At 40.2% G+C, this 16725-nt stretch overlaps 2 protein-coding genes across 2 annotated transcripts in view; both read left to right on the forward strand.

The window, feature by feature from the left end:
- The window catches only part of tead1b (TEA domain family member 1b), a 33818-nt gene extending 28977 nt beyond the window's left edge, over positions 1-4841 (forward strand). Inside the window, exons 9-11 of the mRNA XM_079290016.1 lie at positions 75-215; positions 349-501; positions 1585-4841. Coding sequence (XP_079146142.1) covers positions 75-215; positions 349-501; positions 1585-1698 — 408 coding nt within the window. The 3' untranslated portion in view covers positions 1699-4841. The remainder of the gene's footprint in view (positions 1-74; positions 216-348; positions 502-1584) is intronic.
- A 3686-nt stretch (positions 4842-8527) lies between these two features.
- Positions 8528-9841, forward strand: rassf10b (Ras association domain family member 10b; the record flags this gene model as incomplete). Its single annotated transcript, XM_079282645.1, has 1 exon — positions 8528-9841. One exon carries the CDS (start codon positions 8528-8530, stop codon positions 9839-9841), a length of 1314 nt encoding a protein of 437 aa, XP_079138771.1.
- Between the last annotated feature and the right edge of the window lie 6884 nt (positions 9842-16725).

Consider the following 16725-nt stretch of genomic DNA (forward strand, 5'->3'; position numbering starts at 1 on the left):
CCTGTAAATCGAACACCTAAATACAAATATTAATTGCCACAGACTGCTCATTTTTATGTTCCTATTTCTCCCAGGCGGACTTGAACTGCAACATTCAAAATGATACTGGATCTTTCTACGGAGTCACGAGTCAGTACGAGAGCTCGGAGAACATGACCATTACGTGCTCAACAAAGGTCTGCTCTTTTGGCAAGCAGGTGGTTGAGAAAGTTGAGGTATGAACTCAAGTCTTTTCATCCTGGGAATCAGAACAATGACTAAAATATGTGAATAACTATCTACACTATGCCATTATATTTTTAGGCATCATACCATTTTAATTATTTCATTTTTTCTCATTTTCCTCAGACTGAATACGCGCGGTTTGAGAATGGACGCTTTGTCTACCGGATAAGCCGGTCTCCCATGTGTGAATACATGATCAACTTCATCCATAAACTAAAACATCTGCCAGAGAAATATATGATGAACAGCGTGCTGGAGAACTTCACTATCTTATTGGTAATCATCACACTGACCTGAGTGGGCGAGATCCCTCTCCAGGACTCGCATTCTTCTGCCTCTCTTTGCTGTCAGGGTGGGTTGGTGGGTTGGTGGGCTGGGGGGGGGGGGGGGGGGGGGTTGACTGGGCCTTGGGATGAGTTCCTCTCGTTGTTCTTGCATTGTTCTCATTCCACATGGGATGAAACTCAGTGTGATGAGCCTCATTATCTGCAGGGGAAAAGGGAGGATAAGAGGGGGAGAGAAACCCCCGTTATTAGCCATCACATGGGGTCTTAAAGTGTCATTCAGCACCCCAGAGAGAGCAAAAAACAAATAAAAAGATAGGCATGGATCTTTACATGTGGCGCAACCAAAGCCCAAAAGCACCTTAAAAAGGTTTGTAAGATTTATATTCATTCTAGCCTTAAGAGGTGTTTCTCCAAGGCATCATGTTGGAAATAATCACAGTAGATTAATGAGCACCTCCTCTCTGATTTTAGACTGTCTTTAAAAGCTCTAAAATATTCAGGAGGAACGGAAACTGACACATATCCGTGAAGTAATGGTGTTTCTACATCAGAGGGGGTTGGGGAGACACGTGCTAAACATAGTGCTTCTGACGGACGGGGAATGCAGGTACAGTCATACAAACTGTATGCGAACAATAATATGTTTCTTAAATATTAAAGCATGTTAACATGTTGTTGTAGATACCCAACATACAAGTATGAACCTTGTTTTACCCTTTAACTTCCACCCAGTAACTGAAAGCTGTAGACTGCTGACTGCACATTCATTTTCATACTGAAGGATTCTACGTTTAAAACATTTCTGTTCTATCATTTACCACATTTATTCTTTGTGATCTCTGTATTTGTGAATATACAGAATGTACTTATAGACAGTTACATATGTCAAGTTATTCAGTATTATCTTCAACACCAAAGAGAGTTTGCATTGAGAAACTCAGGGTTATTTCGGAAACACGTAAAAGTGTAACGTTAGAGGTTTACAGCGTTTAAACAGCGTTTTTTTTTACTTCAACCCCTCCTTGAATACTTTCACTTCAACACTAGAAAGTGACCGTCTGGTTTCTTGCAGGTGGTGACGAATAGGGACACCCAGGAGACACTGCTGTGTATGGCGTGTGTGTTTGAGGTTTCAAACAGTGAGCACGGCGCCCAGCATCATATCTACAGACTGGTAAAAGAATGAGAGGCTCCGAGCCCCCCCCCCCCCCCCCAACCCCCCTGTTTTCATGGACTTACCAACCTCAAGACAAGTGGCAGTGCCTCTACCTGAAAGTCACACCTACAATGCTTTTTGGTCATGGTATCAGGTGAAGACAGTTGTTATAAATTTGTTTTAATATAAAGTGTTTGTTATTTGACTGCAGCTGTGAATTGCGGTACAGTTGTTTTATGTTTCAATACGAGAATTCTTGTTTAAAATATGTTGAGTTGGTCTCTGTTGGGTATAAATGTGGCCGTTTTTAAGGAATTTACTCGATTCATTTGGTCAATGGAAATATGTGTGTCGTCTTCTTCTGCTTTGTTATGTGGATTGAGAAAAAAAAGGATGCTGGCCTTTTCTTTCAGCGGCCTGATGTGGCCTGTGTAATATGTTTGAGTGTGTTTCGTGCGTCTGTAGTTCATAATTTGTGAGCGTACATACTGTAGATATACAGACATGCACCCACAGCCAATAGATTTTCCAAAGAAACTAACCTAACAAAACACTACATGGACAGTTGAAGCAAGTGGTTTTGAATATTGCAGAATTACTGCTATTTCTTTATAGACAACTCTGCTATCGGTCGTATATTTATCCCTGTTGAAGCACTCCAAGTCTTAGACACTAACAACTGAATTATTGCACTGAAAATACTAACAACATTTTGCCTGCATCTGCTTCCTAAATATAGGACCACCTGCTCAGCATTTCTGTGCTGCAAACAAGTCTGTTCTCTGTGACAACTGATGGGAGAATTTTAGATTTTAGACGGGTGAAAGTACTGCGGAAATGACTCAAAACATCTTGTCCAAAAGCACTTTGTTCCCCCGCCCAGACTTGCCTTAGTGATGCTTACTTTTTTTCTGTTACAGCTGTGGTTTTAAATAATCAGCACACTATAAATCACATGTAGACAGAAGGCCTTGTTCAGTACGCTGTGGCTTTGCCCCCTGAAAGGCTCAGAATACCATTCCACTCTCTGATGCTGGTGTGAAAACGCCCAAAGCAGAGTGGTGCTGCCTTCACGTTCACACTATGTTCACATGTTTCTGTGGCCTACGCCGATCCCGAGCCTTAAACATGTTATAGCTGTGAGAACTCCAAAAGATGCCCCTTAAACTGTGATCTCTACGCAGGAAGACTCTTTTTATGTTTGCATTGTGTAAGAAATTCACAATCCCATCTGCCAAAGTGTAGATATACAGTGCCTTAGAATACACTCTAACATTACCCGTTGCTTTGTTTTAAGTCTAAAATCAGTTTTGTGGATAAACAGTCAAACTTAACTCACTGCTATGTTACTTGGTACATCTTCACATCTGAGAAATGATGTTTCTTACAATTGGTACACTCCTAGAAACACAGTTTCTGTTGACGTTATTAAAAGGCAGTGCTCTTCTGTTGAAGTGTGCAAATTAAGGCTCAGAAAAATGATAACACGGTTATATTTTCCTCTAATGCTGTAAATGTTCCTAATATATCAGCCTTTTTTCTACGAGTGTACTATGAACACAGAGTGACTGCCTTTCCTGTCGTAAAAGACCAAAAATACAGAGATACAGTCAATCGGTTGTCCTGTTCTGCATGGTAGCAAGGAAGTGCCTTTGGTATAAAATGTCCAGCTTCGAAAAAGATCAAACAGAAATTACAAATCCAATGTTGCTAGACCAAAAATGAGACATACGTGAAACCAATCACCACATTGCCTTTTTAAAGGAATATTATGAAAGCAGGAGGAAAGCTGGTTACTGGTAAAAAACAACAACAAATAGATGAATTATATATTCATTTTCATTGATTTTGCAAATTATGTATTTGACGAAAACCCATTTCTTTGCTTGTGGTCAAAGACTGGAAGACCTGCTGATAACATGCAGGATGTCAACTCGTACGGACACCGCAGCTGTTTGCTCCGTGCACACTTGCAGGTTCAAGTGTTTTCAAAATAAAAATAAAAAGGTTTTTGGAAACATGGTTTCCTCTCTCTTGCATCCACGCGCTCGCACGATGTGAAAACAACACAATGGTACCTTCGACGATGCAGCAGACACAGCTGTGATGACACAAGCTTTTATAATTTATCTTTCAGAACGAAAAGGGAACGTTTATTTAATGATTATACACTACAAAATTGTACAACTTTTAATGTGGTTGAAGTAATTGTTTCCAAAACCTGTTTGAGATGCTGTTTCAGAAACTCATTTTTCACGGGTGCTAGTGTGGACGAGGCCGTTGAGGTTAATGCTTTTCACCATAAGGACCATAGCTACTCATACAATTATAAAGTATTTTAATGGAAGAAGCTCTAAATAATTGCAGACAATGTCTCTGGTGGATGCAGATAAAGTTCAATCAATCATTCAGTATTTTGCCACAGTCCTGTGGACACTGTGGAGTTGTAATAGGCTTTTTTTTCTTTACGTTTACGCTGTGTATATCTGTTCACATTTATTGATTACTTGGTGAGATGTTTTATTATTGTACTTGTATACAGTTGTACTTGGTTTTGTGATGACATCGTCTGTATATTGCAAGCCCAATAAGATGATATGATGTTGCTGCTGCACTGCTGGTACATTTTGACATGCCGTTTCAACACTCAAACAGCAGGACTGATGCCTTCGATGGCATGAATGTCTGGTGGACCATTTGAAGAGGAAAAAATGGACACATGAAAATAAATAAATCAGCCAAGTCGAGGAATCATGATATAAACATATCAGCAGTTTAGCTCTTGTTATTTGTAATTCTGTCGAAAGAGTAGGTACTGGTACCTTTTTGTTTTATGACCATTTTCAGATGGTGGCTTTAACGTGATTTTTCACATAGCTCACATGTAGTTGTCATACACACATTTGGGTTTTGTGTGCAGAATTGTTTTGTTTTTTTTGTAAAAAGGTGCTTTGTACAAAACGATATATCTTAGCTTTTCTTGGTACAGATGTGTGATATCTTTTCGTATCCATGACGGTAAAGTGTTGGAGCAAAGGAGAGAAAAGACGCTCTGCTATGTTTCCGTGTTCTGCATTTGGTCTTGTCTTTGCTCCGTAACATTTCGATGCCTTCTTGAGAATAGTTTTTTGTAGCTTTCTAGATACTTTGTATGTATACAATATTGAAGTTAAATAAATCTGAAAATAGATTGCCTGCTTTTTTTTTGTCTCTTCAGTTCAACATTCATGGTCCTGATCAGCAATCAGCACGGGTTGAGTATTTGCTGAGCAAGCAGTATTACATGATCCTGTTTGGACTGAGGCCCCATTGACCTCTTTAACTGCACAAACCTCCGATCAACAGTAGATGGAGCCTGTCACTTTGCTTTGTGTTTAACTGGCTGTGTTCCTGTTTTGCGTGTAAACAACTAATGTATATAATATTTTAATGTATACCACTCTAGTAACAGAAACCCTCATCAGAGGGAGACATTGTTTAAAAAGCAATGCACTGTTTAATTTAGAGTTTAATCCATGAGTTGAGGCACCAGTTAATATTATCTATTGTGTACTTAAAGTGCAGTCGCATAAATCATTTGAAGGAAAACCTTTGATGCTGTCATCTAAATATACTGAAAGCAGAAATAGTGAAGCGATCAAATACTAAAAGGCTCAACCAATAATTATTGAGACCCTTTTCAATGACAAGTATCATAAGATATTGTGTTTGTCAACTAAAATATGTGTCTGTTTTCCTGCTGTGTTTACAAACATGGTTAAAAAGCAAACCGTCAGATAATATTGGAATTATAGCAGCTTGTTCCTGTGGGTTTGCAGTAAAGCTTAAGAGGCAATAAAGGCTCTGCCCAAATGGGAGTTCACGTAATTCTAGAGGCACGTGAAAGGACTCAAAACCGAACGTTTCGTTCTGGAGGATATCTGATGAAATACTTGACAGATTTCAATAAAAAGAGGTGCCAAAGACTCTATAGCACCAGTGTGGTCCTTTATAAATCACTTTACACTAATAACTCCTGAATTGCAATTGTACAAGCAAAATGATTGATTCTGGATTATGTAGTTCAAGGCCGTCTTTCATGTGCACATATGTGTGTTCGGAGTGAGCCGACGCATTGTTATGGCATTTTACTTTAAGGTTGCACTACACCAATACGATGCCTTCTAATGATAGGGTTGTTAATCCTTTTCAAAAGCATTTTGGTATATTTGTTGAAATTCTATTTATAGATAGAGATCAATGAATCGGTATCTGGGCTTCCGCTTAGCCTGAACTGATTGGACGGACACCTGCTCGTCTACCGGCCTGTCAGTAGTAGCCGTGTTTGTGGTTTACGTTCTTGTGATAGTTTCGGTGAGGGACGAGCTGTCAGTGTGGCCGACTCAGTGACTTTCTCGCTCGATTTAGTGACATTTGTTTGGTTTGGAGCTATAGTGTTGCCGGCGTTGCCAGCTTACCTTGCACAGCAGCTATGTTCTCGCAACGTCATGAGATCACACCACAATCAGTGTAACAAACCATCTGGTGGGTTCGGAAAGCTAGTTCCATTCGCAAAGAGTTGGCAACACTGGGCTGCGTTTTTTTGTTTGGACAATTTTTTTCAATCTATCTTCCTGTTGTTAGTTGCTGAATATTAACAACCATTCAAATCCAGGTAAAGATTGAATACACTTCATTTTAATGAGACATGACAAATTTAGAGGATTGAGTGCTTTCAGGTTTCAAATTAGTTTCTTTGGCTCTGGTCCAAAAAGACTGCAGAGTATAACAACCACTACTGACTTTCTCTCTCACACACACAAGGTAATCATCTTCAGCCTTAAGCATGAAACCAATCGTATATATTGTAACATCACAAGTTGCACGAGCAAAAGCTGGCACACCTCTTACACAAGAAGTGTATAGTACATGGTCTTCATACGCCTCAAACAAGCCTCCTGTGGGGACACAAGCAGCAGCCTTGACAACCCCAAAAAAACCTCAGGATATCAGGTCTTTCTTGAAGACAAAGGTGAGCAGCAATGTGCTTTTGAAATATAAGTTCATGCATTCAGGACTCACCAACGCCGAAATCTGAAAGGGTAAATGAGACGGAAAAAGATAATGAACTAAAAGCTAACAGGCTCAAAATTATAGAATTTTAAATAGACATCCCTTTCCTTTTAAGCACATCATCACAAAATATCAAGGACGGACCAGGCGAAGCAGCACACTCTTAGCTGACACTTATACAACATTCAGTTAATACTCAGCCGTTGTTCTTTGGCGTTTCTAACCCCCGGGTCACTACAATCTAAAGGTCTCATTTACACAATCAAATATCTGTCCCCTCCCACTCAAATCAACAAAAGCAAACTAACCCTGAGTGTTCAAATCATCGAACACAAAAGTGTAATCCAGCAGGTCACCTCTGATCCACTCAGATCTCTCAATGTGTTCGATTAAGTTTCTTTGTGCCTCTGCCACACAGCCTTGGCGACTGCAGGAAGCGTCTGCGCTGCAATAAACCGATTTGCTTTTCTTCTTCTGTCTGTATTCATATGACGGTTATTCATTGTTTGAAATGATGTCGCACCGTTGATACTTTACAATGTACAGAATCACAACCTGCGGTTCAAATTCAAGGGTCAAATACAAATAAAGTTTCCGAAAGAAACTTAAATCTTAGAGCCCCTTTAAACACTATTTTTTATGTTAACACCATCACATTTCATTTCTCTGTGCAGCTTTCACAAGGAGTTTCTTTTAAAGGTGACATATCTGCATATAAAGTCAGTCAATGTCAACTCAGTAAGGAAAATTACAGTGAGGCCTGGAGTTACAAGTCAGTCTGTCACACAAACACAGTGCACGTTGTCAATGTGTTAACATTATTTATTTAAGTCCTTTTAATAATGTTAGGTCTGCATCTTTTATTTTTCCATGTTATGTGTTTTCATTTGTTAATTTGACTGTTTTTCTTTTTTTATTCATTCTCTTCCCTTTGCTAATTTGCTGGCTTACCTGTGGTGCTGATTCATTTTACTTTAGCCAGCTTTTCCCTCGTAAAGCAACATTGTTTTCAAACGGTGCTGTATAAAGTTTATTATGATTATATTTATACAATATTTATATTGACAGCTCTGTACAGTCTGTACATTTGCTGTTTGCAAATGTACACAAGCTGTCGAAGAAAGTTAAACCAGATGTTTTCCTCGGGAGTCGGCAGACCAAACCAAAGTTAAAACGCCATGAATTAATTTTAGAAAATCTCATTCAGTTCAACAAAATATACTTTTCTATATTTTAATATGAATTATTTCCCACTGACACTGAATACTCAGGCTACTTTTTCTATGTTCTTAAATTGTTATGTTGTTTAATTTATGAATTCTAAATGTGTTGTGTTGTCCATTCAGTTAAATTTGAATACATGAATCCAAATTAAGCATTTTTGATCATAACTATGTTCATGATGTTTCAAACACTTATATCTGGATTTAAACGGTGCGGGGATCATTTATTAACCTATTAACCCCTTAAAGAGTATTGAATACAACCATCAAAAATCTCCAACATGCCACAGAAAATAATAACTGGTTGCTGACGCTTGCTGGTGGCAGTCATGTGATCACAGCAGAGGCAGTCTCGTGAGGGCAGGCCTTGATTTGGCCTCAGGAAAGTGCACAGAAGGACACATGGGACCCTCAGACCTTTAGCTCCATCAGCAATATCTCGCGTCCGGGACGCAGCGCGCATGCACACAGAGGAGATGACACGGCTACGATTTCCTCCAGAAATGCGGATTTAAGTCGATTTTAAAAAAACTACTTTTTTCTTATTTCTATTTCTAAGAAATACGGTTTAGCAGACATTCGTGATGGAGGCGGAGAAGAGTAAGATATCGGTGTGGGTCTGCCGAGAGGAGAAGCTTGTCTTCGGCATGTCAAAGCGCACAACCTGCGCTGATGTTGTCAAAGTGCTTCTGGAGGAGCAGAAGTCACAGCACGGCCTCGCCACAGCTGCACGCCCACCGTCCAACTGTATCGTGGAGAAATGGAGAGGTTTCGAGAGGATTTTACCGAACAAGACAAAGATGTTGCGGCTTTGGGTCGCGTGGGGAGAGGAGCAGAGGAATGTGAAGTTTGTGTTGGTGAAAAGCGAGGCGTCTTTGGCGAACCACGGAGCCCGGAGCGCAGAGGCGCGTGTGGTGCTCAGCAGACACAGCCCCTGTGTTACCAAGGGGACCGCACGGTCTCCCACGGGTGGCGTCCCACCCGAGAAACAGCGTCGGGTCGTCAGGAAAGCTTTCAGAAAGTTGGTGAAAATCAATACAAAGAGGGCGCAGAGAGATGCGTCCTCTGCAGAAAAGATGGAAACTTTGGTCCATCTTGTCATTTCTCAGGATCATACAATCCGCCAGCAGGTCCAGAGGATTACAGAGCTGGACGCAGACATCGAAATGTGCGAGGCAAAGGTGCATTTTGACAGAATGAAGAGACACGGGGTAAATTACGTGCAGGACACGTATTTAGTGGATGCTGCGGCGGCTTCCAGCCGAGATGGAGACAAAGTGTGTTCAGCTGAAACTCTTGCCAACTTTGAAGAGTATGTCCGGCAGTGTGAGGAGGTGGTTCGACTACAAGAGGATCTGTGGGAGCAGGAAGCCCTTATAGACATTTTCACGCTGCAGGTGCAGGAGGAGCTGAACCATCGCTGGATGCAGCGGAGGAAAGACACAGAGACCGGCGAGGGCGCACCATCCCCGCCCAATCCTGAGGCAGACACAGCGTCAGAAAACGAAATGTTTTTGGAAGAAGAGAGGATCAGAACTCAGCTAGAGGCGAGTTTATACGTCGGTCTGCGGCTCAACACGGATTTAGAAGCTATTAGGAGCGATTTAGAGCTGACCCAGGAGATTTGCGGAGCGAGGGAGAAGGAGATGAGGGATTTGCTGGAGAAAGTGCACACTTTGGATATAGAGGAAGGGACAGTCAGTGAGGAGAGATGTAGCCACGGGACAGATGATAAGATGGGGATGACGAGCACTTTGGAGAGGAAAAGCGAGTGGGTGGAGCAGGCCAGGGGTCTGTCCAAAGCTCACAGTGTGAACGACGACGACTCAGACACTGGCTTAAGTTCTCTGCACAGTCAGGACTCAGACAGCCACCCTGTGTGGGAGTCACTGGTTTAGGATTTATCTGACTGTTCATCAATTTTAAACATCCAGACTCAGGGATCATATTTACTCTGAAGTAAACATGGATGATAAACTTTATTTATCTTAGTTTATGGTGTTTTTTAAAATCTTTGTAAGGCACCATAACAATACTCACATATTCATTTATTTTTACAACATCCATTTAGAAACTATGTTTCTTTTTTGTTGGGGTAATAATACGTGTTAATCTCACCAAGAAAGTTGTTTTGACATAAAAATAAAAGCTGTTTTTGAAGCTTGACCTCATTTGTTCCTCTATTCTCTTCATCTTTTTTGGATGTTCGAGTCAGGAATGCAGAAAACCAATTTAGAGGTGATGCCAAAATCACTCTCAGATCATTTCCACAACCTCTGACGTGTTAATACACACCTCGGAGACAGCAGGGCGACACAGCCAAAACACAAAGTCAAAGGTCTTTAAGATATTTCTGCAGATTGTGAACAACAGCTCAGCGTTCACTGTGACCTAGACACTGAGGGATAAAGAAAACCTCTGAATCATTAAGTCATAATAATATCTGAAGTCTCAAGCAGAAACGACCTCCAACAGATGATAAGACATGTCACTGTCTGATACAGACACAGCATGAAAGCTGCATTGCTGTTGAACTATAGAGAGAGAAAATCATCTCACAGCTGAAACTTGTCAGTGAATAAGTCACCCAGAGTATGGGGACATCAGCAGCATCTCCACATTTTATCTGCCAGCTGCTTTAAAGAAAGAAAGACACTTCACCTTTCATTTCCCCAAATGAAAACAGAGTAAAGGTTGCTTCAGTCTGCCTACCTGCTCTTAAGTTTGACACACTGGCAACAGGAAGTGGAAGCTGCTGGCTGAAATCAAAATCTCTTAGGATGCTGATTGATATTGCCGTTGATTCTGGCCTTAGCGGATTAACAGTCCACATCACATACACTTTCTTCATCAGTGTCTTCTCTGTGTATTATACCGATTTTAAATGTGAGGAAAAGAGAGCGCTGTTATTGGATCAGTGCTCGGCAGTATAGTAAATGTATCGTATCAGGAGAGAACATTTGTATGAGTGCTTTTCCTATTAATAACTTAATATCCGGCAATGGGTTGTTAATTATTGCTGCAACAGTCTAATGTCAAAGAGGTCTGGCAGACAGTATTGTTTCCACACTGTATGATATGCATTAGTCTACACAGGCTCGTGTGTTATTCTGTCCAACAATGTGCTCCTAAGTTTAACACAAACAGGTTAATTATAAATCTGGTATTTAGTTGGTGTTGTCAAAAAAGTTCAGTGTGATTTCAGCTTTGTATCATGAAACGTGGTAGACTTGCTTTTATATTACTGCTGTTATAGAATTGGCAGAGCTGCACTCAAAATAGCACTGCGGCCTACAGATAACAAACATGCTCTGTTTATATTCAGCAAAGTACAGTACGTGACATCCACTGCTGCAGCCACTAAAAACACCTTCCATATGAAGTTAATACAGAAATAAAAACATGACTTCTCATTGTTGAATTGACTTGCTGTCTGTAAAGTTTCTAAGCACGGTGCTAAAGAATAACAAACATTAAAACAGTATCAAAAAGAGTATTGAGTTTCCGCCCTTGATAAACCCGCCCAAGTGCAGCTTTATACCCGAGTACACAGTGATAAGGGGCAACAATAAAGTATACATTACTACCTGTGCCCCAGGAGTTGTATGCCTAATACGTAATAGTCTGTTTTCCCAGTGTACTGTGTTACACAACGACGTGGGTTTGGCATTTTTCAGTATCATAATGATATTGTCACCCTGTACTTCACAGAGACTTTTTGTTTGCAAATTATTGAGAGGCAACTTCTTACAATCACTATGATGTGCAGTAGTCCAGTCATGTGCTTCAAGTTCTTGTTCACATTATCAGCAAAACAACACATTAAGTTAAAAAAAGGATGCAGACGCACATCGGTGAAAAAAGCGATTTAATCTGCAACTCTTGATGGTGTTAATTGTTTTGTCAGCAAGATGTTAAATACTTTATTCTTGGCCATTTGAAAGAAAATTGTATATATATATATATATATATATATATATCCATGTAAAAGCTAGTCGAGAACACGCACCACTCTGCCATTCGTGTGTTTTTTTACTTTTATCTCTTTTTGCTATATGCCTGCAATGTTTGAAATTACAACATTATTTGTATTGGTAAATCAGATGCAGAGAGACACATCAGATGCACTGATAGTTTGGACTCTAGAATATATGGGCAATAACATATTAAACTGTGGCTGGAAGTCAATATTATTCCCACTTCACTCACTCCGCCATCTCCTCACGTTGTCAAGTGACTGGACTTTGCAATGCCAGCTTGTGACAAACTGTATGTTATTCACGCTGAAAGGTATCGAGATGCCGTCCACATGGATAAACGTTGGCGATGAACTTGAGCCTTGTTAGGTTTTTTGAGATTACGGGAAAATGATAGAAAGCAAAACTGAAGCGCTTTAGTGTGCAGCGCTGCAGATAACTTCTTTGTGAGAGAGCTGCAAGCTGCTAATGTTGACTAATGTTTCCACATCTGCAGAGTTTCAGTGGCTGCAATGTGTCTGTGTTCAGTGACTCGTTTCTGTGTTGCTTTGCAGTCACAAAGAGATCATTCTTTAAAAGGACAAAAAAGGACACGATGTGTGCAGACAAGAGAAGAGATTGTGGGATGTGAGTTTTGGACACATCTACACCTCACTCTGACAAGTCATGGATTAGATTTATTGTGGCATACTCTGCAGATGAGATTCTTGTTTGAATTGTTTAGTGTAAACAATTTCTCAGAGCCGTCAACCCTAAAAACAGTCAAATCCTAAAGCTTCAGTTGACAAGTTGTAAAACAGGGAAAAGCAGGAAATAATCACATTGGAAGACCAGAAACTAGTGTAGTAATGTTTGAATTGTATTTTAAGCAAAACTGCTGTTGAATTATTAATTTGGTGTTGATTGACTTATCGATTCATTTACAAATTTTTTCTAACTGTCATGGATTGCTGATATTTTAGGTTTGACACATGTAACATCTGGCTGATTCAGGGCTTCAAACTTAATGATAACTGTCGATAAAGATAACATTCATTAGGATTGAGAATAATTCCTATCAAAGGAGAACACAGTATTATTAACACTGTTTGTTTATTCCCAGTAGTTACTGTGCACTCCCAGTTTCACTAGATCTGCAACACAGATGTCAAAGAACATACTTTCTTTTGAATGCAAGTGTCGACATGCTGTGATGCATCGTTTATGGCAGGTGAATTCGAAGGTGCTGTGCGTCCTCCTTCTTTAGACTACTGGTCTGGTGTGTTTATAAAAGCACACAGACCCTGTCCATAACGCACACAGAATAAACCACCTGCTGTGTTAATCTGCTGCCAGAGAAGCAGATGTGACCTCCAGAAACCCAACAGCTCCACACAGCAGGAAGTACATGACTACCTCCAAGCCGAGGCACATCTCTCCATCCTGTCAGCAGGTTGTAACCATCAACTGTTCAGAGTGAAGTGTTTTAGCTCCTGATCGATCAAACAAAGGTAAATCGCTTTCTCTAAATCACACTCGACAAGCAATTAGAAAGATTTTACTGCGCACAGCTCCTGTTTCACTGTCCACCGTACGAATATATTATGAACCTGAGTAAAAACAGGTTTCATGTTCATGAGGCAGCTCATATAGTCTCCAACGTGCTTTGAGATTCCGACAAACAAACTAATCAGCAGTTATCGAATGGTCTGTAGGGGAAGAGTTTAACGTACTGGTATTTCAGATGAATGTTTTTTCTTAAAGAGTGAGGCGCCTTGAGACTCAAAGACACAATGCATTCTCCAACCATGACTTTAACTATTGAAAGTGCGTGCTGCTAAAACCAAATTCTGACATTAAATCTATAAAGAAAAACGGTCTTAACACTTAAACTTGATTGCATATAATTAAACTCCAAGCTCTCCCAATAGGTTTACGGTTTCTTACTGTTGTCTTATTTGTAATTCATGTTGTGGAGACAATTATCCATATTGTGGACAATAAAGTTTTAATAGCTCTTTGTAGGTTTGAGGCCAAAATATCCTCAGTTTCTCAAAAATGTCCTCTCTGTCAAGGTCTGAAACTCAAAATGGTCCTCACAGAGATAGAAGTACAAGAACAAACACACACACACACACACACACCTATACAAGCCATCTGTGTGTCTTGAATTTAGGGCAGCATCATTGTCAAACAAGAGGATACTGTATTACTGCTGAACGGCAGCCTTCCTGCCTCTTGACACATAGCAGCACACTACTTTCACATGGCTCTCTGTTTTATTTGCCACTTTGTTACACAGAGGAACATAAATTAGCTTGACCTGATAGAAACAAAACCTTTATCTCACATGTGACAAGCACAAATGTAATAGGCTGCTACGTACTGTATTCCTAGAGGAAAACATGAGCACATTCTTTTGTCTTTTGTTTCAGAGGTGAAGTCTGTGCGGACTGGAGTGTTTCCCACATCACTAAATGGGGGTTTGCATAAATGTCTAGTTTTATGTGGAGTGTCCCCAAAACTCTGGAGAGGAAATTCAGGAATCTGAAGTGTCCTTCCCCAGAGCTTTTTGCTAAGCTGGCATGATTAAAGACACAGGATTGAGGATTGTCATAATATAATATTATATTATAGTATTTTCTCTATGCAGTCAGAGATTCTTGCACCCTGTCTAAAAGCCTATTTGTGTCCGTTATCACACAACTATATCCGAAATTCAGTCTTTTCTGGCATGTGATGTACAACTCACATCCCTATACACGCTAACAAAAAACCACGTCAGGCCCTAACAAAGGAAACGTCACAGTCTTTGTTCTGGGGTCATCACAGGGTTCACAGGTCATGTTATCAGAGGTTAAAGTCACTGAAGCGTCTGACTCTTTCTGCCGTGGGGGGTCATGAAGGTGAACAGTTGGGCGGTAAGACTCTTTAAGCAGTCGGGCTCCCTAACTCTGGCTCTTCATGGACAGAGCACAGGGTTTGATGTATTGGTACGAGAGAGAGAGAGATCGCAGCACGGCCACTCAATCATGATGTCAGACTTTCACATGTCAGCAGCTGGTGTGTTTACACAAACGCTGATAATTCAATTATAACCCGATTAGGGTAATACTCCAAAGTGTTATCTAAGCAGCAGGAAAGGAAAGCGTTGTAAGAGGGGTTACTGCTCAGCTCCATATATTGTCATATCTTGTTTATTTTTCTTGCAATATTTTATCTTTAACATTATATATACATTTTTCTTTTAAACCGATTTTTAAAACTTGTCCATTTAGGGTTGTATTCGAGGGCAGTGTAATTTGTATTAATTAGTGAGCACTAACAGAGAGACAGCACTACAAGGCTTGCATTGTAATCAATAGGTTATCCCCACTCAATAAACAGTGACCTGTTCATCTATGGTTGAATGTAAATAATGTTCTTGTTGTTGCCTGAGATAACCTTTTTAATATGTAAGCTTACACCATGTCTATTAGACTGCTACCTGCTTGTGATTGAGTTTGTTGTTACAAGGACATGCTTATTGGGATTTACACAGTTCTGTACATTGTTACCTACAGTACATTTCTGTAAAGCATTTTTGTTGGGCTATTTTGCCACTGTGTATATAGATAAAAAAATATTAATTAGATTAAATATATAACTTTCTCCCAGTTTTATGTGAACTTTCAACTTTTAAGACAGCCTCAAATGTTTTAGGCACACAAATGCCTCCGATATGTTGAAATATGTCAACGCCACTTCAAACTCGTCAGATTAGTTACATTGAAATTAATTATTTTTGCTGTCGTCAAAGCAAATTCCTTGCACGTCAAGAAAATAAAACCTTCTTTTAATTGCTCAACTGGCCAGAGTTCTCTAATCCCAGGAATGTGTCACTTTGTGTTCCTGTTGTTCCTTTGTTCGGCCTCAGAGAGTGATCCGCCATGAAGTCACGAATGAAGGTATTGACTCAAAAGCCAGGACTTCAATAACCAGCGTTGAGGTGTGAGCCGCTCAGAGAGCACTTGGCCTGCTGCTAACAGACTGGGGCCGGCAGTGTGCGCTCATTAGACCGCATTGTGCCGGTGGCAGGTGTGTTAATCCTGTAAGGCCGGGTGCTGACCCCAGGACCTCGCCTGTGGGATACTGTACAACCTCTTTCCGAGCATCTCAAGGCCTGTCACCTCCTGTAGGATCTGACGCAGCCCAGATCTGTCACCAACAGGCTCATTGCCCTCCAATAACCTTCCTCAGAGGAGCTAAATCACAACTAGTTGAGTATGTAGGGGACTTTAATGCAAGTCTTTGTTTACCAACTCTCATAAAACCACATTATAACTGGTGTCATGGATATCTAACTGCAATCTGAAAAAACGATTCAAAGTCTTTCATAAAGAATCAGATGCTTTCGGTGTAATTCAACTTTGTGAAAATCTCCTGAGGCAGGTACATCAGGAAGTCTTCAAGATTCATCTCATATCTCCAAAGCAGACAGACGCACTCTTAAAGCTCTCCAAACCAAGATTGAGTTTCCTTGTCACAGTACTAATACGTTTTTACAAAATCTTTGGTCTAACTTTCTTAATTTTATGATTTCTAATCACTATCAGTGATATTTAGTAAAAAATCCAATTCTATTGGAATTGTGTTTAACTCGCTATATAATAGTGCACATACACACATAGTAAGGTCAGAAGAGTAGTGGTTCTTACTCTTAACCTTTTTTCCTGATTAACTCAAACCTCTGACCTCTGTTTTTTCATGCAATGGAAATACATAAAGCCATTGCAGTCTGCCAACAATGCAGTGTGTAACCAAATGACAGAGAGCGGGTTGAGCCG

Source organism: Melanostigma gelatinosum, assembly GCF_949748355.1.
Source record: "Melanostigma gelatinosum genome assembly, chromosome: 2".
Lineage (NCBI taxonomy): Eukaryota > Metazoa > Chordata > Actinopteri > Perciformes > Zoarcidae > Melanostigma > Melanostigma gelatinosum.